This window comes from Pimephales promelas, chromosome 2, assembly GCF_988280905.1.
Source record: "Pimephales promelas chromosome 2, fPimPro1.hap1.1, whole genome shotgun sequence".
In the NCBI taxonomy this organism is placed as follows: domain Eukaryota; kingdom Metazoa; phylum Chordata; class Actinopteri; order Cypriniformes; family Leuciscidae; genus Pimephales; species Pimephales promelas.
Window position 1 is genome coordinate 13,256,315 of NC_142770.1, and position 27,746 is coordinate 13,284,060.

Sequence of the window (27,746 nt, forward strand, 5' to 3'; positions counted from 1 at the left end):
GACTCTCCTGTTCGAACTCATTCATCAAAATAAACGAATCTTTTTCCAAAACATTTGGTTCATTCAACGAACAAATTGACTCGGAAAAAGATTCGTTCATTTTGATGAACGAGTTCGAACAGGAGAGTAAATTATCAGCAAAAGTTTTTTTTAAAAGTGAACTACACCTTTAAGGTCTGTTTTGCAAGAACACAAAAGAACACAACGTTAATTTCTTTTTTTTTGTTTTTTATTTGATGTTGCACATGATTTCAGCAATTTTCATTGTATATCAACACCATTGCAATCTTTTCAAATTATATTCAACAAATATCATCTTTACCTATCAGCAGGCCCACATGGAATATGCAGCCACAGAAAGGACATTAATAAATGATCACGTGTAGTGAACTTCACAAAGGTCATTTGCATTGCCTGATTATTTTTTTAATTGGGTTGTAATTGTTTTATTGCTAAATTACCGTTGCCAGCTGGACATTAATCTTTGTACATTATGCAAGTAAGGCAATGAAAACAAAAAAAAATGGATCAAACTGAGCTTTTATTGGAAACACTATTAACAAAAAGCTGAGATTTAAAACCTTATCAACTAAAATCATTAGATTAATAAGATTGTGATTAATTGAAAATAGGAATGCATATCTTTCAAATTCATTCTAATAACTTAAAAAGGGCAAATTACGACATTTGAGATGGTGTATTAAAATTCTATAACAGGTAATGTACAGTAAAGCAAATTCATCTTCATTTATATCTATCAGCTAGCCAATATTTTCAACATTCCCTTTTAATATGCAAAACTATTAAAGCCAGAACTGATGCTCCTGAGAAACTAGACCAACCTATATGAATTTACATATTTAGACATCTAAATTTACATAATCCCAACATATTTGTAAATCTATTTATAACATGCGAAAGGACTCGAGTTGCCTTTTGCAACGCACAACCTTAAACACGTACCTGAGAAAAAGCAACATCAAGAATTACGATCTGTTATCCTTTTAAATAGCTTAACATCGATTTCGAGAAGAGCTTAATTTCCACCCTAACAGGAGACAGCATCTGGACAAGAGTTCAAATGAGACGTCACAAAGCAAAGCTTGCAATGACGTTTATTAAATGTTAACCCCTCACAATGTAAGGCGCATGAATTTCATAGCTGCATTTTCCTTGTTGAAAGTGTAGGAGAGCACCATCATACTGTTCTGAAGAGTATCCAAATGCTCAGGATTAGGAAATCATAATAAAACCATCATCGATAAACAGTCGTAAAGATATCAAAACACAAAATGGCCAATAAAACAAGTAACATTAACATTGACTATTAACTACAACAAAAAAACCCTCAGTGCTGGTTAACAATTAATGGTCAATATCCTATTTCAATAAAATGTCCTCATGTTAATTGGACAGAGAGACCATTTAAACTTTTTTTTAAATATTATTATACACCATAGTCTATTAAACAGCATTCTGACTAACGCTTAGGTGAGGTTGGTTTTCCTTGAGCACATACTTGAGCAAGAAAACATTATAAAAAGAAATAAGGACGCAAAACAATGAGGAAGTCAACTCCCGCTTTGTCTTCAAGTCGACAATGTTGCACGCCAATGACTATTTTGACAACGCTGAAATAGCTAGTGATAGACCGATATATCGGGCAGGCGGAAATCTCAAAAATTGTCCACATAATGTAAGTCAATGGGGTCCAAATTTTGGACCCCAATGACTTTGACAGTATGGACAAACTGGTTTTCTTTTTTTTGTGTGTTCTGCAGAAGAAATTAAGTCCTAGAGGTTTGGAATGACAACAGAATGTATGAATTCTCCAAATATTTAATATATGCCATTAAATATGCTACTGGCAAGTCTATTCTCTAGATATGCTAGTAATTATTCCAAAAGTCATTGGAAAACCCATATCGGTCGACCACTAGTACAAGCCCACTGACAAAAACACTAGCGATCTCTACAACCGGTCACATCAGAACAACTTCACATCACCACGATACGTAATAGGCTCAAACTCTAGGATACACAACGCAATGCACTCTAAGACAGGCTTTGATAGTGGATTGTATGGGCATAATTGGTCTGACATCCATGTGAACGGCCGCGCCAAGTTTGTGTAAGATGAAGCGGTTTGTGTTATATTGCGAAGAAAACAACGATTTTAAGAAACAGCACCAAGCCGCACGGGCCAAGACGGTAGGCAAATAGGCTTAGCACACTTTATCCTAACGAGAAAGTAAAATCTTAAGGAACTAAATGCCAGTTGGCACCAGTTTGCCAAATGTATTATTCAAAGCATTCACTACCTGTCACACAGGTCGACGTTGGAGCACCATTGAAGTAAATACATTTTGAAAAAAAAAAAAAAGTCATCCTATAAAGTTCTGCAATGTACTTTTTTCATGCTTCTTTAAGGTAAATTAAGACGAAAAGGTGTTTCTTCTATAGAAAAACGGCACTGATCCAAACAAGCAAGTGTTTCTTCGTGCTGGGCGCCAAATAATACGATTACATTATAAATATAGGAAAAATAAATGCCGCAAGGCTTCAAAACATCCCTGTGTTAAAAGCACCACCAAAATCTTTATTCATTTCTTTTTCTTTGTTGATGATCTTAATATAAATAAGCAGTCTTAAGTTGTACAGATTGTAGCACCATGTCTTTTTAGACTGCGAGTCAAGTACATACACACTTTGCACATGTTGTGCTCTGCTCTGTAACAAAAAAGAGCAATCACACACCAAAAAAATAACAAAAAAGACTAAATTAAAATGATAAATAACCCAAATTATATACACAACTATACAGTCTGAGAGAGACTACCATTCACAGTACAAGAAAAACAAAAATACACAAAGAAAAACAAAAAGGATGAGTTGAAGTTCCCCAGTAGTTTTGTTGTCGTTTTGTGATCTTGTATTTTCCCAGTGTGTGTACATCTTTTAATCAGTGTGTGAGTGTCTGTTTGTATGCATGTACGAGTGTGTGCTGGTTTTCCAGATTGCGGAGAGCACCACGACAACGTCGGATTTCGCAATCCGAAAGAAAACGCCTACGAAATCTGTCAAGAAAACGGTTCAGCACCAGATTCACCTGAATAAGCCTGTACCGTGTAAGACGCCCAGATTGAACAAAATATGTGCATTGTATTAAAAGTTCAGCAGTAACTGTCAAGAACGTGGAAGCTTGTGTGTTACGACAGGGCCCTAAACCAAACGGTTAACGTAGTGATTCAATAAGATCCTTACAGGCATTCGCTCATTCTGTGGCTCTAACGGCTTCTCTCCCGGCAGATTGCGTTTCAATCTCGTTTTAATTGTTTACGATTTATTTTATATGCGTGTAAAATTAAAGTCCCCCCCCCCCCTTTGATTAATAAAAGCTTGCAAATTTTAGAATAAAAAAATGACATGCAGCCATAATACGTCGATAATAGATCCACAGGTAAATTATGATCCAGTGTAAAAATAATTCAATTATTTTATTATCAGTGTATCTCATGAAGCCTATCAAGAGGGTCATATTATACCCCAAAAAAAGAAAAAAATACTAATAAGAAGAATTTGAAATTGAAGTATTTTTTGTAGGGTCTATTTTAATGACAAAACTGTGATGCAAACAAATGTCACGCAAAATATATTTAGTTTCATATTCTATTATTATTTAAATATTTATTTAAACTTTTAATATCATGTGATTTGCTAAGAATTTATTAAGAAATAAACAAGACATTTTTTTTTTTGTGGTTCTATACATTTTCTTCTTTTTGGGGTAAAATATAACTTGGAGATTCACTCTTTTACAGTCGGAGCTTGTGGATTCCTATTATTTACCTTGTGTGGAAAACGAAGAGATTAAAATACCCAATACAAAGAGGATATTATGCTACAGAACAATTATTGGTCAAAAAAAGTGACTAAAACTTCTAAAATAGTGATTTTAGCACAAGCTCAGGCTTTAAAGGCTTCATGGAGTCCACCCGAATACGATTTTATCATTCATAAAAGCCACATTTCTTTTCATTGATAACAGCAGCAAGGTTATAGAGATTCACAAGTAATTTTTTGTGTAGGGCCCATTGTCATTGATTTAGGGGGCGTGTGTGTGTATGTGTGTGTGTGTGTGTGTGAAGCTGCACCTGTGATAAGTTCTGATACCCATGCCAGTTTTTTTTTACAGTGGCGGCTTTAGAAAATGTTCGAGCACCGGTGAGCGAGTCGAGCCCATTGGTCCACACCTGTCCATTGCATAGGTTATGTTGGGTTGAGGTAGATTTCTTCAGTTACCTGTAACCAGTCGGGGGTAAAATCCAGGAATTACACATGGTGTGGACAGACATATCATTAACATCAGGGCTCAACAATTTACATGTCTGGCAAACTTATGCATTTGGATTGGATTTTTTAAATTATTGTGTAGGAGCTTGCTTGTATACACTTGTGTGTGTATATATATGCAATTATAATAATAATAATAAATACTACATATAACAAAAATAATTGTGTTATTTCATAAACTTTTTTGCTGGATGATTAGATTTCTATAAACATATAAAAACGAAAGATTTTTATTATTTAATATGTAAAATATATATGATATAAAATAATAAAATAAGTGTATTTATATTAATTATGATTTAAAGGTACAATATGCAGGATTTTTGCAGTAAAATATCCAAAAACCACTAGGCCAATGTTATTTAGTTTAGTTGATTACTTACAATATCCAAAATGTTTCCGACTATTTGTAAATCATGAGAAAAATTGCGATTTTTAACCAAGGAAACAGGGCGTGTGAGCAGGTTTGAGGAGTCGCCGGTCAATGGCGTCATATCCGCGTTACCCCCGGTTTCCGCCAGGTTTGACCTAGTACTGCAATAGTAACCATGGCGACAGACATTGACAACTGGGTTGGTTATTCCCGTTATGCGAGCACAACTGAGTGAACGTCCCTAGCAGGGTTTTGTTCAAACATTATGGACAAGGCAAGCAGACTTAGAGACGAAAAGAGGACTAAAACGATAATCAACATCTTTCGAGATGCCGAGAGCTCCACGTCCGCGACTAACTTCGACTTGACAGAGTGTTGAGTGTTGCATGTTACTTGAGCAAACAGGTGAGCAAATTAATGTACATAAAACTAATTAATGTTATATAGTTCAACATTATGAAAAGTTAGAATATGATCTGTATGTTATTCTCTATTGTTAATCTAGCTTAGTCTCATACAGCCAACAAACAACCTAACAACATGTGTTACCTCAAGTTTAATTCCTCTAATAAACTGCTGTAATTCAGCACTTGCGTGTAGTTCGCTAGAAAGAAGTCCTTATTCCTTTATATTCGCGGGACTCGCGTTGCGTGTGGCGCTGGTATACATCTAGCAATCGCGCCCTGCTTCATACTACAGTCATGTTAAAAACATCATTGTATTCACTCATCCATAAAAGATCCATCAGCTTGATGACAAGATCCATAATTCCGCTTAATGCGGAATATCCGTCATTAATATACGCCTTCGTTATTGTAAGAGGTTAGCGACCCCTGGTGGCAAAACAATCTTGCATATTGTACCTTTAACTATTTATATTTAATTATTTAATTGTTCTGTAATTTTGTGAGTGCTTTTGCGTATATATATATATATATATATATACACACACATACATATACACACACACACAAAATTAAATATAAATGGTTAAATTAAAAAAATACATCTTATATTTTTATATATATATACATATATATTTTACATTTGTATGTTTTGCATAAGCCATTATAATCATTTAGCAAAAATGTTTATAAAATTGTCACAGACTTTATATATATTACATTCCCAGCTATTATTAAAAAATAATAAAAAAATTTCAAACACTTACAAAAATAGGGTTACTAATATGTTTTGCTCATTGCTACCACGTAAAATAATAATATTTGTGGGGCTAGTAGAGTAGAAATCACTCCGAATAACTCATTGTTGAGCCCTGAACATGTAATGATATTTTCAATAGACATTACAAAATGGGCAATTCTGACATTAATATTCTAACTGCTGGTTTCTGAAACCAAAAAAACTCACAAGGAAATGCAGCTGCCCGAAAAAAAAAAAAAAAAATTGAAAGTAAGAAAAGCAGCAAAGCGTGTTGCCCGTTTCCATGCTAACACCACATACCTTGTTCAGACTCATAATAACATAGCTTGCAGAATGCAGTAGCTTCCCTGTATCCGTCTAGTTAGCGTCTTTCAATTTCAACCCCCCCTCCCCCACCCCAGACGTGTCCTATCTGGGGCGATTGCCGGGGATCTGCGAGGCTGTGTAGGAAGCCTGCAGACCCAGAGTCCTCCAGGAGACCCCAGCTCCGGCTGAACCAGTGCTGCCGGGGGGGTGCGGAGGCGGCAGATGCGGGGGATAGTGCACAGTGAAGGGCCGGGAGGAAGCAGAGGTGGTGACTGAAGCGGATGAGGTGGCCAGAGATGGGGAGGAGGTGGAGGCGGGGAGGGACGACTGCGGCCTTGAGGAACGCGGGGAGGAAGGTTGGGGAGGGACAGCAGAGGACGTGTTCAGAAGGGGAGGGGGCGGAGGAAGGGCTTGGGTGGGTGTGTGCAGGACTGTCTGTGTGCGGCTATGCTGCGAGGGGCCAGAGGCCAAGAACGAGGCCCCTGGTTTGGGGTTTGTGTCCAGATGCCTCTGCTGGGAACTGAGGGCTCCGGGGCCCGGCACATTGGCCCCAGACTGCTGTGAGGAGACTGAAGGCACCATATGGTGAAAAATCCCTGCAGACATACACCACAGAGAGGGGAGCAAAAGACAGAGAGAGAGAGACAGAAAAATGGGGGCTCAGCCAGATTGTGCACAGCAGCAAGCCAGTCCAACAAACAAGCACATAAAGCAACGAGGCACTGCGCTGATGTACCGTCATCACCTCAAACCAATTAAATCATAAACAGTTTCCAATTAATGAAATATATATTTGTAAGGGTAAATAAATCTCCATTCACTACTCCTGTCTCACTGATCATTAGGGTTGGGGACCGAAACTCGGTGATAATAGGGAACGTTTCTGACGTAACAGGTAGTAACCAGACCGAATAAGAACGAAAATTTCGGTGCTGAATCTCGGTGTCAAGAGGCGCACACACGCAAGTCTCTTGCTCTCTAAAATAACGACTTTATTCGACTATTCCTTTCCTTCCTTGTAGGCCTGAGAGATTTCCACGACGCATGCGGAAGAACTGAACAAGTAGTAGAAAAAGAACGCAGTTCTCACGCATGCGTCGTGGAAATCTCTTGAACTCTCATCTCAGGCCTTCAAGGAAGAAAAGGAATAGTTGAAAAAAGTCGTTATTTTTGTTGTGTTTTTTCGCACAAAAAGTATTTGCGTCGCTTGATAAACTTATAGTTGAGCCACTGTTGTCACATGGAATATTTAAACATTTTCTTCAATGACTTTCTGGGCCGTCAAGTTTCGATCCCTTAGGGTGCCTATGGGGTAGTGATCCACTTCTCAAATTTAATCAAAAATATCTTCATTTGTGTTCCGAAGATGAACGAAGGTCTTACGGGGTTGGTACAGCAGGGGGGTGAGTAATTAATGACTTAATTTTCATTTTTGGGCGAACCATCCGTTTAAGTACCATTTCAAGAACAGTTTAAAAAAATACAGAGTAGGTACTGGTATTGGATAAAACACAAACAATACTCAACCCTACTGATCATGAGACTAATTTCATTTTCATGAACTGTGAGGTGCTGGTACAGAGTGAAATGCCTCAACACCCAAAATCAAGAACTGCAATGAAGACAAACACCCAGAGAAAATGTGAAGGAGTCGAGGACTTTCTCGGCAATCTCACAAATTACAAAGAGCTTGACAGCTCTGAATATTTTCACAGGCCTCTAAATCACCAGTTTACACCATAAAGGCCGGTGAAAATGATTTAAAAGGATTTGGCTTTGTAAGGTGTTGCAGGAAGCTTTGTGGGATTCACCCAATAAAACCTGTCAAGAACATGTTTCACGGGAAAATCTAAAGAAAAAACTAGATAAAAAAATAGTTAAAATATTTGGGGTCTATAAATTTTTTTTATGTTTTTGAAAGAAGTCGAAATATCATTACAACTTCTATAACCTTTTCAATTTGAATATATATTTAGAATGTAATTTATTCCTGTGATAAAAGCTGAATTTTCAGCATCACTACTCACATGACCCTTCACAAATCATTCTAATATCCTGATATGCAGCTCAGGGTTTCATTTTCTCTTTTGACTGGGGTGAAACATATCCAGGACATAATTTTATTACAACCTGTTCTCATTTCCTCTAGGTGCGTAGCTTTAGCCTTTGCACAGTCCGCACAGCAAGCAGTGTGAGAGAGCCAGGCAAGGTGGCAGCACTGGGCTTTAACTTACCTTTTCTCAACACCCAAAGGACTGGTCTGACCACAAACTCAATTTCACCCAAAAACACAAAGAGAGACAAATGTCTTCAACTCACCTCCTGCAGCGCCCCCTGCCAGCCCGGCGCTGGAGAAACTGCCAAGCGCCGAATGTCCGTTGACCAACCGGGGGGCTCCGCTGGTGGCTGGTCCGGGCGTCTGCGCTCCAAATAAGGACTGCAGAACTGAAGCCCCACCCAGGGGAAAGTACTGTCCCACTGAGGATGCAGACGAAACAGTAGTGGTCCCGCCCACTTTCCCACTCAGGATACCTCCACTGGCCGCGGCAGATATAAAGAGGTTCTGGCTGGCCAATCCACTTACGGATTTCAGGTCCCACTCCCGCACTTTCTGTTTCTGCAGCGGACGCTCCGTGTTGACGACCGAGCGACCGCCACCATCCTGACTGAGGAAGAGGTTTGAGTTCCCGTAAGGCTCACGTTCACGTTCCCCTCTCCTCTGTGGTTTCTGGTCTGAGTCAGAGTCCGTGCTCCCTCGGGATGTCCCCATGCCGAACGGCGAACCACCTTGGCGGAGGTCCGAAGGAGTTGGCTTGGTGTCAGAGATTGGGGAGAAGGTGGATTTCCACTTGCTGGCTCCGGAGGAAGAGGACACCTCACTGCTCACGCTGCTGGCACCGGATTTACGTCCCTGCGAGCCTATAAAAAGCCACGTTCCGTTACAAATAGACACTTGAAACTTGAAATCTCTGTAAGCCAAAACACACGCCACTTACCCCTTTCCACATCTCTCATAGGTCCATCTCGGTCTAAGGAAATTGTGGCAATTTTCCGTTCGATTCTAAACGGGAAAACAATCAAGGTACTAAATCAAACAACATTCCACGAAGTTTAAAGGTCAATTAACTTGATTCGAAAGGAAAACTATATTACCGGCTTGAACTAGAAGTGTCTGGAGCGTAATTGGTGCCCTCTTCGTCCGAACTAGGGGTGGAGGAATAGCGATCCGTGTTGAGCTCCAGGGGACGCTCTCTTTTGAGCACGGGAGGCTGATCTAGATCTGGCCCGCATGGGCTTCGGCCTGATTGCTCTGGGGAAGAGATGGCGGAGATCTCCAAAGGCTGGTTTATGTTGTTCACCTAGTAAAAGAAAGAACACGTCGAGTCTGATTCGAGGCCAATCGTACGTTTGAGCAATACTAACAACCACCATTGTTTGTGTCCACTCACCATAGAATTGATATTAAGCGGCGATCCAGAGGAATGGCTTGGGCAGCCCAGACCAGGAAACGCCCTTCTTTTGGGGGAGCCGCTTATGGGCATGACCCCAGAGGAGCTGCGCTTCCGCCGGCCACGCTTCCGCCCCTCGTGGCTATGAGAACTTGGAGAGTGATGATTATGGTGGTGGTGATGGTGGTGCTTATTGTGATGATGGTGACCCTGCTTTACCGACCCATGGTGCAGCCTCGAGCCTCCAGTGGAGGATGAAGACGAGGAGGAGGAAGAGGATGAGGAGAAAAAGATACGGCGACGAGCCTCGCTGTCCAAGGGCTCTGTGTCAGATTCGTGGCCCTGGTGGTCATGGCCGTCCTCGGGGGGAAGCCTCGGTGGGCCATCGGCATACTGCAGCACACCTCCGGTGCCCAGTGGAGGACTGAGGCCAGAGCCGCGGGACTGAAGCCCCATGATAGGCGTGCTGTGAGGGGGAGGGGATGCGGTGTCACAGTCTTGGTCCTCGGTCAACATGGCAGAGTGATAGCCATTAACCAATCCTGAGCTGGAGGAGTACCCTAAGAGGAAACAGATTTGGATTTAGAAGATAACTAATTTAAATCACCTACATGGATGGATGATGTTTGATTAGACCTTATTTTTGAACATCTGGTTTATGAAGTCCAAAGATTGTACCTGAGGTAGGCGTGAGAGGTGCCTTGCCATTGCTCTGTCCAGCTGGATTTGAAACTGGACTAGGAGTGCTCCTCTGCCAAAAGAAAACGGCTTAAATTAATGCTGAAATGTGGGCAAGAAACATCCACAAGATCATGTATCATCACTTCCGCCCACATAGATTCGTACCAGTCTTTCTGCACGGATCGGCAGCACCACACTGGCTAGCGGGATGCTGACAGGAAGTTTACTGGGATGCACAGTGCTGAGGGGGATGCTTATTGGTAGACTGGTTATAGTGTCGCCGGGAGCAGCCGGGCTCTTTTCCTTATCGGCCTGAATTTGGGAAAGAGACGCTCAACATTTGCTGCATTTTCAAAAAGGGGTTTGCATAAACAAAAATGCACAGTAGTTACCCTATCTGTGTTCTTGGGTGTGGTGGTCGTTTGAATATCAGATGAATTGGGTGAAGAGCAAGCCTGTTTTAATCCCAGAGTTGGAGATGAAACCGCAACAATGTCGCCCCTGAAAACACCCGTGAGTGATCAGTGACTAATCGACAAGTACTCAGTCAACTAACCGTGTTATTTTTACTCACCGGTGGATGTTGCCAAGGGCTCTAAATTGATTGGCAGCTGAATCTTGATTGAGGTGCCTACGGAGTGCGATCTTGGCTGGAGAAAAGCGGGTGTAGTCGGGCTGGGGTTGCCCTAGCTGCCTGGTTCTCGAGTCTGGGGTGGGTGGCACAATTTCATGGTCAGGGGAAATGGGCAGGTAGCGGGTGAGGAGCTCATTTTTCCCCATTCCACTCCCACCGCCTCTCTCATAACCTGGCGAGGACGTGCCATTGATGGATAGCTCGGGACTGAGGCCGTTGAGTCCTGCAGAGGCTTGTGGGGTGAGTCTGGGGGTGTCGGAATCCAGCGTGAGCCGGGTATCTGGGCCAGGGAGGGCCTTTCGGTAGGGGGACACCTCACACGGGCTGTAGGATGACTTGAGCTGCAGGAGCTCTTGCTGCCTCTGGCTCTTCTCTAATTCAACAATGCTGATCTGCAAAGAAACACCAGGGGGAGCCATTGATAATGCAGACAGAGCCAACCTGTAATGCTCATGGTAAAAATATCCCTTTAGTTCAGTCTTCTGTAAACAAGCTTTTGTCAGAACATTTACATTTTTTCAGTAATTGACCCAAATAACAATACAGATTTTGATTGTTTTTTAAAAAAAAAAAAAAAAGATTTATATTGATTTCTGTTGTGTCCTTCACATTCAACTCGAAGTCACTTTTTGGAAAATCTTAAGTCTGATATAACTCTTGAATCCAGAGATGGAAAATGTGATTGTGGCATGTTGCAGTCCTGATTCAAACCTATGCCACCTTCTTGTACATAAAAGATCAAAGCTCGGACACATGTTTCGGCAGGGCTTACCTGACTTTATTAAACCGAAATAGTGGAGAAACAGGAAGATATCAGAGGCCAAAATGTGATTTTTGGCATGGTTCAGACTTGTGCCACAACTCTAAACACACATTAATTGTGAAACTGAAATATGCAATGTCCTGTTTAGCTGACTGAATAAAGCGTGCATGTGAGTTACCTGGAGCTCCAGACAGTGGCGCTGTTTCTCTGAGATTTGTCTTCGTAATGCGGCTTTCTCTTTTAACAGAGTCTCCAAACACAGAGACCCCCAGTCTAACTTGAGCTCCTCACATCGAGCCTTCAGCTGACAAACACACACAAACATACGGACAATGGGAGTTTAGCTCTAAATCTGCCATTTCTGAATCATTGCATCCTTCTGCTCCGTTGAGGCGGGGCATGATGGGTTTATATTGGATCACTCACCAGCACCAGGCTCTGATCGCGGAGCTCTGCCATATCCCTCTCCAGCTGTTTGGTCTGTTCCCTCAGCTGCATGTTGTGGGCTGTGATCTCCTTCTGAGCTTGTACCAGGTCCTCCACGGTTACCGCCTTCACGCCCAGCTGTGACATTGGCGGCAGGGTTTAAATTCAGCTCTGATGCCTACTGTATTATTGACTTCAGATCACTATGTTGAGAAAAGTCTTACTTCCTCCAGTTTAGACTGGAAAAGGTCTCTGATCCTCTCCTTGTGGCTATTACAAGCATTGAGCAGCTGTTGGGCTTGACCGGATAGTTCTGTGTGCCTCAGCTGAGAAAAGGAACAATAACATTGACAAAAAAACATTTAAAGTACATTTATTTGCAGAGCTCACAAATTCACAAGACTATCTATTTTTTTTTATAAATGAAATTTCTTAAATATGACGTAAATATTATTAATATGTTTTATCATTACTACTACTAATAATTAAATATATATAAAACTAAGATAGATATAAATAGAAATAAATAGAAAAAATGATATTTTGACAGCTCTAAAATGTATAAAACTATCATGTATAATAATAGTGTCTACTACTACTATTATATACTACATACTACATACACATTTTAAATTAAAATTTGTTAAATAAACATATAAAATTTGTGAAATAAACATATACATATATACATACATACATACATATATATATATATATATATATATACACACACACACACACACACACATATGAATTAACATTTAAAATATAATGTATATCATTTTAAAACCATTTATTAATAGAATTCAAATAGTAATATGTATGTATCTATGTATACACACACCACATATGTTTTATTACAACTATATAATATATTAGAATATATATTCTAAGAGAGAGAGATTTACCTTTTCCTGCTCAAGAGCTTGCTGCAGGTTGGTGCGGTACTGTGGTGTCTTCATGTAGGCCATGAACTGCAGGTACTGGACTTTCACGTTATCTAGATCATGAGCGAGACAGTTTACGTTAACTGGGCGGCTGACTACGTAACTAGCGCAGAAATGCAACTCTGTGGAACTGAAATAGATCTCCTCGTGTTAAATATGGAAGGAGAAGTGAGGCTGAGTGAAATTACCAAGAAGAGCCTGCAGGCCTGGTGGAGTGGGGCCCAAGAGAAGCTGACTTGATGTATAATGCTGCACTTTGGGAGGTAGCTGATAGAACGGACTCTGAGGATCTGCGGATCGAACGAAAGCACAAAAGCAAAGGTCATAAACCAATTTCAATTACCTTGAAAAGCCTTGATTTTAGATAAGCGTCTCACCCTGAGGGGGGGCCGCTGAGAGGGTCTTGGCATGAAGCAGATCGAGGGCGCTCTGGCTCTTCTTGCTCTTGCGCTCGGCCGCGGTGGTAGCGGCAGCCTTCTTAGGCCGTCCGCGCTTCCTGTTGCTGAGCTTGCGGCCCCTGGACAGCAGTTTGGCCCGGCGGGGTTTGGGCGAAGGCTTCACTGGCACATGTGAGTTCGAGCGGACCTCCTCACCACCCGAATCATGCTGCGTCTGCGGCACACGGCAAAGACGATTTAATCGATTAAAATAAAGAAAATTATTTATTTTAAATAAACGTATAGACAAATACACGTGAAATAAATGAATGAAGGTCTACCTTGTGCTCCTTGGGCTTGGTCGGGGTGGTGGTGTTGCTCTTATTCTCCTTACTGTCCTTCTGCTGCCGCCTTCTGGTTGCCTCCTGCTCCTCCTGGAACCAAAAACACACCGCATGTGTTGTGGGAAGAGATTTAGGAGCAAAACAACATGAAATTCAAAAACGAAAATCTTACCCTGAGTTTAGGATTTTTGAGACTAGAAAAATAGTTTTCAAGCTGCAAAAAGAAGAAAAAGTCTGGTTGGATATCAATGTAATACTCAAAGAGGTATGCTCTGTGTGCTTAATTTGCCTGGCAATAATGGCTAAAGCAAATAAGACACCCATTGTACACCAAGAGGAACAACAAAACCCATGTGACATGAATAAAGTGGAACTTACTATGGTGCGGTCTATTGTATGCAGATAGTACGACACTGGCTTCCCCGTCCACGACACCGATCCCCTCAGAGGGGACAGTTCAACTACTCTCATTATTGTGCCAATATCTTAACAAAAACACACACAAAAAAAGACCATTGTTCAAATGTATTGTTTCGCAAGCAGTCTAATAGGAACTAATCTTTGTGTTCAGGAATTTCATGCAAGGGCAAAACTTCCCCCCACAAATTCGCAGGGTTGACGACCATAATTATCAATGATGGTGGTGAATTCGCTGAGTTTTCAGGCTTGATTTATCCGTTCGGCTCAATGTTCAAACAGCAGCGCGGCACAAGCTTACTAGAGCTGATCCTGATATACAGAAGAAGCCCTGCGCAACGATACAGACAGAAGGCTTTTCAATCTACAAATCACCATCATTTTCCATGGATTTACTGTGGATACACTACTTGGACCATGGTTTTGTGGCAGCTCAACAACTCAAGGCCTTGTTTGCAAGCAGAAATCGGGAATTTTGCGAGAGGGCGAAAGATTTCCCCACATAGACTTCGCATTGGGTTGAATTTTTTGCCATGAATTTGCCGCGTTGACCAATAGAAAGCGTCTTGGTTTGATATTGACTTCTGTTGAGCTGTGCTTCGCTGCACTATTGACAATTTTGGGCGAAATATTGCAAATGTGACCACACCTTAAGGCCATATGTCAACCAAAGCGTTTTTCCACATGCCTGGGGCCTCATGTACAAAGACTTGCATTGAATTCACACAAAAACATTGCGTACGAACAAAGCTGTCTGTGTACAAAGGATCCCACGCATATTCTCTTTGTACATCCCAATTAACGTAAAATTGAGCGCAATGCGCGAGCACAACGCCTCACTCAGTCTCCTCCCTCAATTAAATTAATTTAAATATGGTAATTAGTCCAATTTAGCAAAAGAAACCTGCAAGAAACGGAATTTCACTGAAAATGTCTTCTATGTGAATACATGAGAAAGTCTAATGGTGTGTTCACACCGAACGTGAATAGAACGTCAAATACGCGTCTAGTTAGACGCTTGAACATTCGCTCGAGCTCAAATTTGGCGCCCAATTCGCGTCATTCGCAACACCCGGCGCGTCATTCGCGTCTTTGCATTGACTTTGTATGTAATCTACTCGTGCGAGTAATTAAATTCGCGTTCGGTGTGAACACACCATAATATATTCCTGTGATCAAAGCTGAATTTTCAGCATCATTACTTGTCTTCAGTGTCACATGATCCTTCAGAAACCACTCTAATATGATGATTTGATGATCAAGAAACATTTATGATTATTATCAGTGTTGAAAACAGCTGTGCTTCTGCTTCATATTTTCATGGAAACCGTGATAGCATTTTCAGGATTCTTTAATGAATAAAAACTTAAATCAAACACATATAAAAATCGTATAATATTTTGTAACATTATAAATACATTTACTGGCACTTTAAAACAAATTCAATGTGTCCAAGCTGAATAAAAATATTACTTAATTTTTTTTACCTTTACTGACTGAATTAATGAAGTTTATTTTTTATTCCTATGCCAACGCTGCCATTGCTAGACGGGTTTGCGCATGCTTTATGTTCTTACTTAATTGCATAATATAATATTTTAATAAGAATCGTGTGACATAATTTGTAATTGAAACATTATTTGACATATTAAGCAATATCTGACAGCTGGTGGTGCGATAGAACAATTCGTAGTGTAATGTTTGCCACTTCACTTTACTGCCACTTTGAGTCGCCAACGGACAAAAATCAAGGCAAATGTACGTAGGCCAAACATGAAGTTTACTTGGAGGAACGCACATTCTTACGTTCAATGTTAGTACATTTGGCCGTTAATGTGAGAACTGACGTACGCTGTGTTTTTGTACGTACGCAGTGTTGATAGATAAGGCCCCTGGCGTATGTTTTCAATGGGAGCGCCGTGTTTTTAGAACGCCATAAGCATAACGAGGCGCTAAGCGTTTTTAGAGCGCCGAAGTGCTCGTAGTTTTTACTGGTCGCCGTGAGTTGAAAAATGTTCAACTTTGGGTAAAACGCAGCGCTCAACACGGTCACTTTACCAAGCCGTCCAATCACAGTGGAGGAGGGGCGGGACTAATACCACACTGACCAACTGTCACAACATTCTTTCTGTACAACATCAACTGGCAGAGCTAACCGAACAAAATGGATGAAAAATAAATGTTTAGTATGAAACAAATTACGAAATCAGTTACAAGGAAACTGTGCCGCGGATATTCTATATCACAGCAACGAAACGTCTCAACGGAAAAAACGCTGCGCTGCCAAAGTGCTCAAGCGCCCCCCCCCACAGCTAGGCGTTTTCAGCTGCCTAAAAACGCTTTGGTGGACACACGGCCTAAAAACATATCAGAGAATAACCACCAAAGACTTTAAATATTTTTAAAGTAAAAAACACTACCATGATAGTAATATCATGTCTTTCTTTCTCTCTCTCTTTCTTATGTTTTACCATGGTACCATCTTTTTGTAGTGGACTCCTGTTGTACAAACTTTTATACTCACCACTTAAGTTTCGGCTGTTTATTCTGAAGTTAAGAGGTGCAAAAGGTTTTGAGGATACAATTTTTCCACCTGCAAGAAACGAGACTGAAATTCAGCCAGGTCACACAGGAGAAAATCTGAGCACATATTCAACTCCTTGACATCTGTAAGTCAATGCAAACTAAAGGTCAAAGGTCAAGCATGACATGTTGACACAGGTGCCTTTGAGCTACTCTGACACAGAGACCCTTTCTTTTTCAAATGTAAGCAGCTGTGCAGTTTACTTCAAGTTAGGACTGCATTAAATGCAATGATTTCAATACCAATTTGAATAGCAATAGGAAACATTTAACATGATTTCTCACATATAAAATCAGATGGAAACAGGAGCGCTCAGGCTAAACTATTAATTAGATTTGATTAGCTGTGCAGCCCTATTCATTATTTAGTCTTTTTTTAACAAGACCACAACAACGACACCACAAACCTTCCTTCATGTTGGCGAATCGTTCCTTCAGCTGGTGGTCCACCTCAGGACCAAAGGCAAAGTTATTCACAAAAATAACACTGCAAAAGAGCACATCACACTACATCCTTACACAAGACGTTATGTACAACATGCAAACGGTTCTGAATTATGAAGAATTAATGATGCAAATGTAACATTTCCAAAAAAACTAACATTACTTGGAAAAATGCTCCTTATTATAAGCATTTAATTAGTCTGTATGTGATCATACCTTGTGCTGGCTATTCGTTCCTTCCATTCTTCTGACAGGAAATCTCCCCTTTCCAACTGCCACACAAGACCAGATGACAAAGTATGCACAAATTTCACTGCAGTCAAAATACTGAAGTTTTAACAAGTAAAAACATATGTTTTAATAAACAAACACACTAGGGATCATTTTGGCGCATCACTAGAACACACACTCACCGTGTACTCGCCATGTTTTTTGCCATACCACTTCATCCACCTCTTAAATTCTTTATCCATTGACTGTAAACACATTCAGATACAAATATTAGGGGAAAATCCATTTTGAGTCAAACTCAAAACGTCAGGTATAAGGAACGTTTAAGTTTCGGCTTCCTGTTGGTACCTCTGCATAGGTTGCTGGAGTGTCTGCTTTCTCCACGCCAAAGTAGTGTTTACAGTTGGTGGCTGCAGCGACCTGCAGGACTACCTGACCAACCCCTGTAATTCAAGCAACAACACTGCATGTCATGTATAATGGAACAACTGGACATTATTGGAATTACAACCTAAAACTGCTACTCAAGGCCCGTTTTTTTACCAATTTAGTAGTGAATTCGCTGTTGTGAGCTGTCGTGACATTAACAAGCTGTTTTATCGACGTCTTTCCGCAGCGATAATGTTATAATAATTCCCGTATGACACTGTATATTTTGATATACCTTCTGATGCTCATTCATTCGTGTTCATTTGGTGCTGTAAATAGTAAAGTGGATGAGATCCGTCACGACCAAGCCTACCCGGAAGTGCGAAAAACTGCAATACATCGAAAATCCACTAGGTGCAAGTCCCAAAAGGGACCCAATGTTAAAATGTCCGTTTTCACAGCGTAAATTTATGTTTTTACAGGTTGGCCCCATGGACTTTAATTGTATTTTTCGATTTGAGGTGGGTGAATTTTTTCTAACTCGTTAGTTTATAAGATTGTATTTAGATATAAAATGTATGACAAATAAGGGCGTGGTTAACTTTGATTGACAGCTTGATTGACAGCTGATAAAGGGCTGCACCGAATAGAATTCCAATACACATCATACCACCTCTGTGTCCTTTCTGAACATTTGAATTGTTCTGACATTCCACTACTATTTCACGTAGCACTATTTAGTATCAATATTTGTGGACAGTGGCACTGCAACAGTTAGCATTAAATCGCCTCAGATAAGTTAGCGTCTGAGGTACTTTACCTATGGCTATAACTGACGTTTGAAACACTTATGCGTCTGCCAAATTAATTAATATAACATAAGAATAGACTGATATGTCCAACATTGAAGTGTGAATATATTTTGATGGGTTGTACTCTTCAGCAGCTTTGCAGTGAAAGTAGTAGCCTGTAGTAGAAAGTAATAGACTGTAGCCATCCTGAGGATGCTTGGCTGAAGAGGAGCGTCCACCGGCTGGCTCAGTCTCATACAAAGCCCGCCCTTTTACCATATATGGATTGGCCAGAAGGTGGGAGGGGTTAGGATTTCACAAGATTTTCAAAAGATAGAGTCACCCATACACCCCATAAACAGCCTCAAAACTTTTATTCAGAAAGTCTATGAGTGACATCACAGACGCTTTGTCCATTTTTTTTTACAGTATATGGTCACGACACCTTGAAGAACGCCAAAGCGGTATTTATTGTTAGCATTTCTTAATAAATTGACAAGAATTTGAAAGCTGAGACTTGGTTTCATATCAAAAGCACATTTGATAGCACAAAACTTGTGATTTATTGGATGGGAGCTCTATTCATTCACCAAATGAAAACAGCACAGAGAATGTGGGTTCATGAAAATGAGAATTGATTCAAATCGAGAAATCTATATTTTTTTACCTACCCGTTTACTGTTGCGTTTTTTAATTCACAGCTCAGTTTTCCGATTTTATAGCTTACAATGCATTTTTATTGGACATTCAATCTTAGGCTGCTACTAAAGGCCTATTTATTGAAATAAATTTTGAAGTTGCGTTTTCAGATTTGCAATGTTCACTTGTACTTTCGGGTCCCCATCGAATAGACCCTCAATAACAGACATTACTGACCAGAGCCCAAATCCACAAAGGTGTCGTCTTCCATCATCTCCATCTCGTCAATGATCTGGGCCACCAGGTCGAAGGAGGTCTCTCCGTACACCTCGGGAGAGAATGGCTCGTAGTTGTTGAGTTTCTCCGGGTCGGTGACGGAGTGGTTGTACACCTGCTGCAGGATGTGACGCAGCAGGCCGTTGGAAGGCCGCTTGTTCAGTTTCATGGGTTGGGTGGTCCCTTTCCACTGCAACACACAAACACAGTTTAACATTTTGTTCGAGGCAAAAATCATCTGTTGTGTGCAAAACAGACTTGACGTACCAGTTGGTGAATGCTGTCAATGGCTCTGTTGTACTTATCACACAGTCTCTGCATACTCTCAAAGCTGCAAGAAAAACAAAATTGTAATATGAAATGACAAACTTCACAGAATATCTACTTTCGTAAAACTAGTATCTTAAAGTGACACCAGCCTAATTTACCAGCTGCCAAATTATGAGATAATATTAAAGATAGATATATCTATGGCAGTTTTCACCAATGGAATCAATGTCAAAATGGTGGCCAGTGAAAACGCGGAGTGCCTAGTAACTTTGCAGGGTTCCAGACTGCGACAATTTTTTGAGAATGTGGGAATTCAAATTTTATGTCGTCGCATAAGTGCGAGTGGACGCTCTCGCAACAGAACGCAGTTGAATCATCTGCTGCAGTCCGTCACTTATGTTCAAAATGAACGGTGTGTGTATTTTTATATATATATATATATATAAATAATTATACACAGTGCACCCACATATATTATGTAAACAAACTTTTATTTTGGATGCGATTAATCGTTTGACAGCGCTACTACGGCCTATAATAAGTGTTTATATTCGGACTGTTTTATCCCGGGGTCGACTCGGATGCGAAGTTGCCCAGTCCCAACGTGACTCGCCATAGACATTAATGGAGAGAAGTAGCTCCGAGCAACTGAGAAAGTTGGTAGCACCAGTTCAACCAGTGGAAAAGTTAGTCTGGAGCCCTGACTTTGGAGAACCACTAGCCACAGTGGCTGGTGAGCAAAAAAGTTAGTCAAGCCCTGTTTATGAGACCATTTTGTGACAATCTCCTCACCTTTTGGTGTCGTAGTCGATAAGTACGTAGTTCTCCATGGCGAGTTTGAGATCTGGGATCTCTTCACACACCCAGCTGGACGAAGAGAAGAGACATGTTAGGTTTTACTAAACTGATTATTACTGTTTTATTGACAATACACCTCTTACAGTGCAGTCAAATACAAGTGCAAAATCAAACCATAATACCCATTACAGACTTACCGTATGGTCTCGATGATTTCATGTGCAGCATCATGATGTTTATCCTGGGGCAAAAGGAAAGAAATGCTGAGATATAAACAAGGTTCAAATTACCGTTTACTTACTCGCTAGACTACTACATATTTGGAAAAGGGGTAGTTATTAAGGAACAAGTTTCTACAACTACAACAGAAACATGACCTTTCCAGTTTAGGCAGGGTCACGGATCACAACTGTAGCACATTCCTGCACACACAGCAGCCAGTGTGTCAAGCAGCTAAACAAGTTCATCGGGCGCACATGCCCAGATAAGTACATTATGTCACCAAGCCGGCGTCACAGATCACGTATGTTGCGGTCCATGAATGCAAAGCAAGATCTATATCTCAGCACAAAGTTTGTGAGAAAAACAAAATGGGCCTTATTCACCAAGTGTTAAGTATTATTTATCTACTACTACAGTATTTACTAATATTTTGAATTTGAGCTTATATGTCCAGTTTCATTTTAATTGTGTCCAAAACAGATATGTTGGGAATTATAATTCCTCATTCACAGCCAAGTTCATGAAACTGATGCCAAACAGCATTTATATGGATTCATTCATTTTATGTGCTTTTATCACTTTTATATTTACATTTTCCTTTTTCAGTTTTAGTACGATTTCAGTTAGTTGCAACGGTTCACATATTTATATTCTAATTTAGCTTTATATCAATTACCAAAATTGGTATGTTAAACATAAACAAGGCCTGGAAGCCATCACACATGACTGTGCCGTACTTAAATACATGTAATTCTGGCCTTTACAGAGCTCCAAGGTCATAATGAATCAGTTTTGATGCCAATTAACCCAGGATTGTGTCTAAAATGTGGATGTGACCCATCCTCTGGAGCTCTGCTGCTTCCTGACCCAGTGACCCACTTTCCGTCAACAGAGTCCTGAGAAACCCTCTGCCTGCCGGAGTGTGCCGCTGCTGGGCTCCGTTGCCTCACTAGGCTCCTCCTCATCCAGCAGGGAGCCGTTTTCCCGCTTGGCTGCAAGTATGGCGGGTCTCGTGCTTTTCCGCCCACCCCTGCAGCTCCGAGGTGGCGTGACGGCATTGGGAAATAATGCAGCCACAGTCTGAGGCTGAACAAGGGCACTTATTTAAAGCGGGATACGGATGATATGCGTTATTTCAATACTGCGTTAAATGCAAATGCTAAGACAGATGGCAGAGTGTGTATGTGCACAAGCAGACACTTCAGTTCAGCTCATCGTGCTGCACGGGGAGGGAGGGGACAGCGCGTGTATGGGGTGTTCCGGCGCACAGCAACACCAGAGCCGCAGCTAAAAATATCCAGAGGAAAGGAGGGGAGGAAGACAGAGAGCAAGAAATAAAAGCTAACAGCCCTCTGTTACAAGCAGGCTTGACTCATGATGAGCACAAAATCGGACTCTTCGCTCACCTCACGCACACTTGATGTGACTCGCGCCAGGAAATCACGCCTCGTGAACCGCGATTACCTCACAGCACAACTGTTCTTTTTGGCTGGGACGGCAGATCACCACACCTCGGTGCGGACACACACACTGACATGTTTAACCAGATTGTAACGTTCAAACTGTGAGGAGTGTGCAATTATTATTTTCTCATTCTCTTAACAAATCATTGTGTCTCCAAGTTCAAGGAACTTGATATGGAAGCAAATATAGCTGATTTAAGTTTTCAGATATGGGATGTAAATGTGGCCGTGAACGAAGGTTTCGGGAGCGCAAGAAAGAAAGAAAACAGTTACGCTCAGTGTTCGATAAAACACCTCCTTCCTCTCACCCCAGGTGAGTGGGATGCTTTTGTTCGGAGCACAATGTGAAGCCGTGAGGCAAAATAGCACGTGAGTGGACGAAGGAGAGAAGGAAAAAAACATAAAATCACTAAGCCGAGTCTCTGAAAAACAAGGGTATTTCAGCCTTTGAAAAACACTGTCACGTCAAATAAAATCCTGAAATATTTCTTGAAAATGTCACAAGAAAACTCTCACATATCCCTTCTTTTTCCATGTCTTAAAGGGTTCATTCTCCCAAGACACACTGGGACGAATATCAGCGCGCGTTATTCGTTAGCATTTTTCAAAGCGTTTTTTTGTGTTCACACCCACGCGATTTTCGCTGACGAAGAGCAGAGTGAACATGCAAATTCATTCCCTGACACTAGATGGCGCCAATTTGCTCTGCAATACCACTCCATATCAGTATTCTTTTATCAAGATGTCTGTAGTCCCTATAGTCGCGTTTGTCATATAGTTCTTTATGTTCTAGCACCAATGAGAACAGCAGCTCTAAAATCATTTTGCCTTGCATCTTCCTCGTCTTATTTCTTCCTGGCTGTGTAGAAGGCGACGCTACTTGGCGTACATCTTCTTCGCCATTGCACATATGTGCTCGTCAAGACCGTTTTGTGTTTGAGCGCCCCCAAGTTGTGTTTTACTGTAACTTCAGAAGCTCCAAAGACGTGAGGAAAAGCGCCAATCTCATTGGTCGGATAGTTTTTGACGCGGCGTGTCAAACTAAAAAAAACGAACCCAAGGCGTTTTTTAAAAAAATGACGCTTTTACGCGTGGCATTTTACCGTGTGCAGACTCACACTGGCGCCCTTTGTTTAGTCACGAGGTGTTAAACGCCGGCGAATAATGCGCGCGAAATTCGTCCAGGCGTGAACAGGCCTTTAGACTGAATTTACGCCTGAATTTAGCGATGTCCACTTGTGATCCGATCGACTAAAATGCATCTTTTATACACCGTGACATCCCTATGGGGGAGCTTTACATAACTCTGCATTCAATTTCACTGTGAAATCAGCGTGAACATTCTGCCAAACATCTCCTTTTGTGTTCCTCACAAGAAAAAAAGCAATATAAGTTTGGAACGACACAGGGTGGAATAAATGACGACGACAAACATTTTTGGGTGAATTTTTTCTAAATCAACAGTGCATGTGGATAACCACCACACAGACTCCCTAATTAACAGAATACACACCTCCCTAAACAACAATTTGCAAGGCATATCTGAAAGCTTGCCAATCGTGGGCAATCTGCAATTCTGTTTACCCAACAGCAGGGCAGAAATATGGCTCTCAGTAGGTGGGGCATCCATCCCATATCAGCCAAAGTCAAAGACGGAAGTCATCTGAGGCCTAGTGAGACAGTAAACCTGCTGAGGTCACAACTACTAACACACTACTAGAAAGGACACACTAATGACAGAGACTGGAGTTTTAGTGACAAAAATAACCTGCACTTCCCACATTCTCAGTTTGAGTAAAATGAGCATGAATCATAGTATTAACTGACGGGAGGGACAAATGAGACAGCTGTTTCTGTGGAAACCACAGCCTTTTGATCTGCCCCCCATTTCCGCCTAAGACTGAAATTGCGTTGACAACCTTGATGGCGTGAGAAAAGTCTTTCCGAACACGTTCTTGTAATAAATAGGCTATTAAAACAAATATGCTTGTCTCTGCCCTAAATTTTAAGCTACTTTATTCTATAACAAGGTAAATACAGTGCATGTGTGTTTTATGGGGGGTTAATCACGCCGTGGAATCTGAGTGTTATGATTACTGTACATGTGGAATGACTGTAATGCTTTCAGAAACAACAGAAAGAAAAATGGTGGCTGACTCAGAATGGATGATGTGAACAAGACTTTTTTGATGTCTTTAAGGGAACAACAGTCACGGAAACTAGAAAACTACATTTTCAAAAGAAAAATGCCGTCAGTATGCTAGGGTGTTTTGGATGGTTACCAGGGCGTTGCTATGCAGTTCAAAGCATATTAAGAGTCACCACCACCATTTCTCTATGATACGCACCTCTGTATACTTGCACCCCTGCTTCAATGCCAATATAGAGTGTTTTATTTCAGCTTTATCGTCAGGTGAAACCCCCTGTGTTAGGATATCTAATCCTCTGAGCCATAATAATAATAATAACAATAATTAGCAGGCAAGCTTCAATAATAATGTAAATATGCTGGAACATCTACCTGAAAACGCCAATATTCAAGTCCAGCAAGTTTTACAACCCAGCAACCACTAAAAAGTCAGTTATTGACAAACTTCCCAAATAATCTTGCATACTAGCTTGTTTTTCAAGAAATGTCAGTCATATGGGTTTGGTTATGACACTTTGCCCCTTTCAATGTGTATACAGATGGTAACCAAAATAAAGGGCTGCCAAATGAGCACCCGCATTTTAAGCCGCCAGTGACAAATCTGACAGTTCCTGAGCAAATGTGTTGTATAAAAAACATACTAGAACATCTAAACTGTAAGATACGTTACAGGACACAAATCAGAGCAAATTGTCAATAAAAAAAACACAAGGAGATGCTGTCCTCTCGCCTGAGTGCACTACTCGCCTTTTGTTTAACACCCTTCGTGCGATATTTAGCCGGTACGAAGCATCTCACACCCTAATATATCCACTTCAGATATCTACACACACTTCTGAGACATATTTGTACGGTTTACGTTATCTAGAGTTTTACGACTATTGGTGTTGGCTAAAAAGCGATAAAGTTAGCTAGCCCTGCTATCAGACTGTTAGCATGATGGCTAGCGTGAACTCCAGTCTCTATAAACATTCGTTGAATACATTGTCATACAAACCGTCGTTTTAGGCTTAAAATGTGCAATACTGTAAGTTAAAACAATTTGTTCGTGAATAACGTGTCATACACACTCTCTGGTATGGCAGGTTTTCGTTTGGACTCCGTCTCAAACTCTAATGAGCTGCCTACTTAGTGAGCATAGTATTCACTGCTTTCTTTCCTTCAAAGACTGACAACAGCACGAACCAATAGAATTCGAGTGCGAGGTGTCACTCCGTATTCAATTGGTTTGACCAACAAAATGAATACGCCCCCTTCAAGGAGTCATTTTGTTTTTAATAAACTAACTTATTTGTTTCGTATTTGTTTAAAAGTGACTTGAGTCAATGATTCGATGTGAAGTGAGTTTGTTTAAGGGTGTTATGAATAGGTCAACTAACTGGCATACAAAATATAACCACTAGAAAGAGTCCCCGTCATAATATTTTATTACAAATTTAAACGATTCGAACAACATATTAACGTTTAAATCGCATTTAATCCGCCATATAAGCATAAACATGCTGCCTACTAGGTAGACAGCTCACTAGAATTTAAGACGCAACCACTGTATGAGATGGCCAACTAGGTCAGCAGGCTACACACACTCAGTGTGTGTTTCCAACGATTCAAATAATATTTTATTCGAGGTTATAATATATTTAGTCTTTTTAAAACACAACAGGCTGTGTCATTTCAGGTCTAACTAGTGTTTAGTGACCTTCTGAGCACCGCTTTATGAATATAACGTTATACACAAATGCTTACGGGTATCCAACACTTTAGGATGTATTGACACTCTCGTATCCCAGTTGTAGCGGTTGTTAAAACACTAGTAACTTACTGAAACAAGCACGCGAACAAGCTAAAACAACAATGAGAACATTTACACACTGTAGGTTACACGTTTTGATGCACGCTGTTCTCTAGCTAAATGACCCACTTCGCCTGATAGCAAGGCAGGGAATCCCGGTGTTGGTTTGGGTTTTTATTAAAACAACAAAACTGAGAGTACTTACATATACAGGCAAGGGCCACGGGTAGCCTGCAGCTTCGGCTCCGACCGGCGACTTCAGTTTTAACTCCAGCTTTTCTCCCATTCTCCCCAGTAAAGCTAATGGACGAGACACAAGCTAGAGCAAGAGCATTTTTCGTGAAAAAATAGCCGGTTTAACGCGATAGGATCTCACGTTGAATATCGCAGGGTGGGGGTGATTTCACAAAGTTGCGCCGCAAGATTTGGTCGATTTGGATCCGATCTGCCCCGGTGATTTAGAGAAAATGATCGATTAAGCCGAGCGGCTGCTCAGTCTCGGCAGTACCGCCGCCATCTTGACCGGCTCACGAATGAAAAAAATGCGCCCAAGTGTGTATGTGTGGAAGTCCGATTCGTTTCCGCGAATCGGTTCTTTCGAACAGTTCTTTTCAAGGAATAATTTCAAACGAGTATTTTGCCTCCTCAAATGATTCATTTGTGTCCCATATGCATTTAGCCTACATATCATAGGGAAATTATTTCATTAAATGTTTCCTGAACAGCAAATCTGGTAACAAATCGCTCACATCGGTTTTAGGAATCGGCTCAAATGATTCATTGAAAAGATCCGACTGACATATACAATTCGCGCGTGCGATTGTAGCCCACAGATCGTACCAACAAAACCGAAAAGAAAGGGAGAGTGAAATCGGTATGTATAAAACTAGAGGGGCGAGGCGTCTGTTCTCTGACACACAAACGGCGGGGATTTCTCCTCGACAACTCTCTCACATTGGCTGGGTAACGATGACACGGATCAACAATAAACCGGGCAGTTTGAATCAGGATGCCGGTGCCAATAACCGTTGACTGGGCGGAACGTACCATTCCCCGCAGTGCATGTGCCGAAAGCAAAGAATTCATGTTCACCACCAGGGATAAATTTGCAGGGCCCTTACTTTCAAATGTAGTGTGTGAAGGTGATGTTAAACTAATATTTAGAATCTTTTTTTATTATTTTTTGTTAAGATTTGAGAACAGAGACAAAGTGATAAAGTAGGCCTAATCCTAATTCAACATTACTATCCCCTCCCCTCCCCTTTGTAGGCTATGTAGTGTTAAGGCCTGGATGTTAAGAAAATATTTGGGATCAAATGCTGGTCTTAATCTCTTGGGTGTCAAAATGTTAAACAAATTTTAAAGTAAATCTGTGAGATGACATACAGTTCTGACATATGTTTTGGGTCATGATTTGGCTTCGTTTATTTGATATTGCTTGATCTATTACCTGTCAGATCAAAATTTGGAGTGACCACCAGCACG

General features: G+C 40.9%; 1 protein-coding gene across 3 annotated transcripts; it reads right to left on the reverse strand.

Moving 5' to 3' along the window:
* Nucleotides 1–1,097: 1,097 nt before the first annotated feature.
* Nucleotides 1,098–26,808, reverse strand: dot1l (DOT1 like histone lysine methyltransferase). 3 transcript variants are annotated; one of them, XM_039694668.2, is made up of 30 exons: nucleotides 26,638–26,808; nucleotides 26,467–26,561; nucleotides 20,833–20,876; nucleotides 20,630–20,704; nucleotides 19,835–19,898; nucleotides 19,529–19,757; nucleotides 17,841–17,935; nucleotides 17,675–17,737; nucleotides 17,478–17,533; nucleotides 17,225–17,304; nucleotides 16,759–16,827; nucleotides 14,196–14,302; nucleotides 13,990–14,031; nucleotides 13,815–13,907; nucleotides 13,474–13,708; nucleotides 13,285–13,386; nucleotides 13,058–13,149; nucleotides 12,374–12,475; nucleotides 12,150–12,287; nucleotides 11,902–12,027; nucleotides 10,901–11,352; nucleotides 10,719–10,827; nucleotides 10,492–10,638; nucleotides 10,324–10,396; nucleotides 9,646–10,205; nucleotides 9,350–9,555; nucleotides 9,193–9,257; nucleotides 8,516–9,115; nucleotides 6,191–6,792; nucleotides 1,098–4,302 (listed from the first exon to the last, which is right to left on the reverse strand). In XM_039694668.2, the coding sequence occupies exons 2-29, from the start codon at nucleotides 26,545–26,547 to the stop codon at nucleotides 6,299–6,301; spliced, it is 4,599 nt and encodes a 1,532-aa protein (XP_039550602.2). In that variant the 5' UTR covers nucleotides 26,548–26,561; nucleotides 26,638–26,808; the 3' UTR covers nucleotides 1,098–4,302; nucleotides 6,191–6,298. The 3 variants fall into 3 exon arrangements, with proteins under 3 accessions (XP_039550602.2, XP_039550604.2, XP_088991601.1); XM_039694670.2 differs by lacking the exon at nucleotides 6,191–6,792 and having other exon boundaries at nucleotides 26,467–26,807; XM_089135475.1 differs by lacking the exons at nucleotides 19,529–19,757; nucleotides 19,835–19,898; nucleotides 20,630–20,704; ... (1 more) ...; nucleotides 26,467–26,561; nucleotides 26,638–26,808 and having other exon boundaries at nucleotides 17,225–17,267; nucleotides 17,841–17,919.
* Between the last annotated feature and the right edge of the window lie 938 nt (nucleotides 26,809–27,746).

Coding starts and splice junctions, on each gene's coding strand:
- dot1l (XM_039694668.2), bottom strand. CDS start 26,547: ATGGGAGAAAAGCTGGAGTTAAAACTGAAGTCGCCGGTCGGAGCCGAA. Junction 19,899..20,629: donor ATCGACTACGACACCAAAAG/GTGAGGAGATTG, acceptor TTTTTCTTGCAG/CTTTGAGAGTATGCAGAGAC. Junction 17,738..17,840: donor CTCCAGCAACCTATGCAGAG/GTACCAACAGGA, acceptor ATGTGTTTACAG/TCAATGGATAAAGAATTTAA.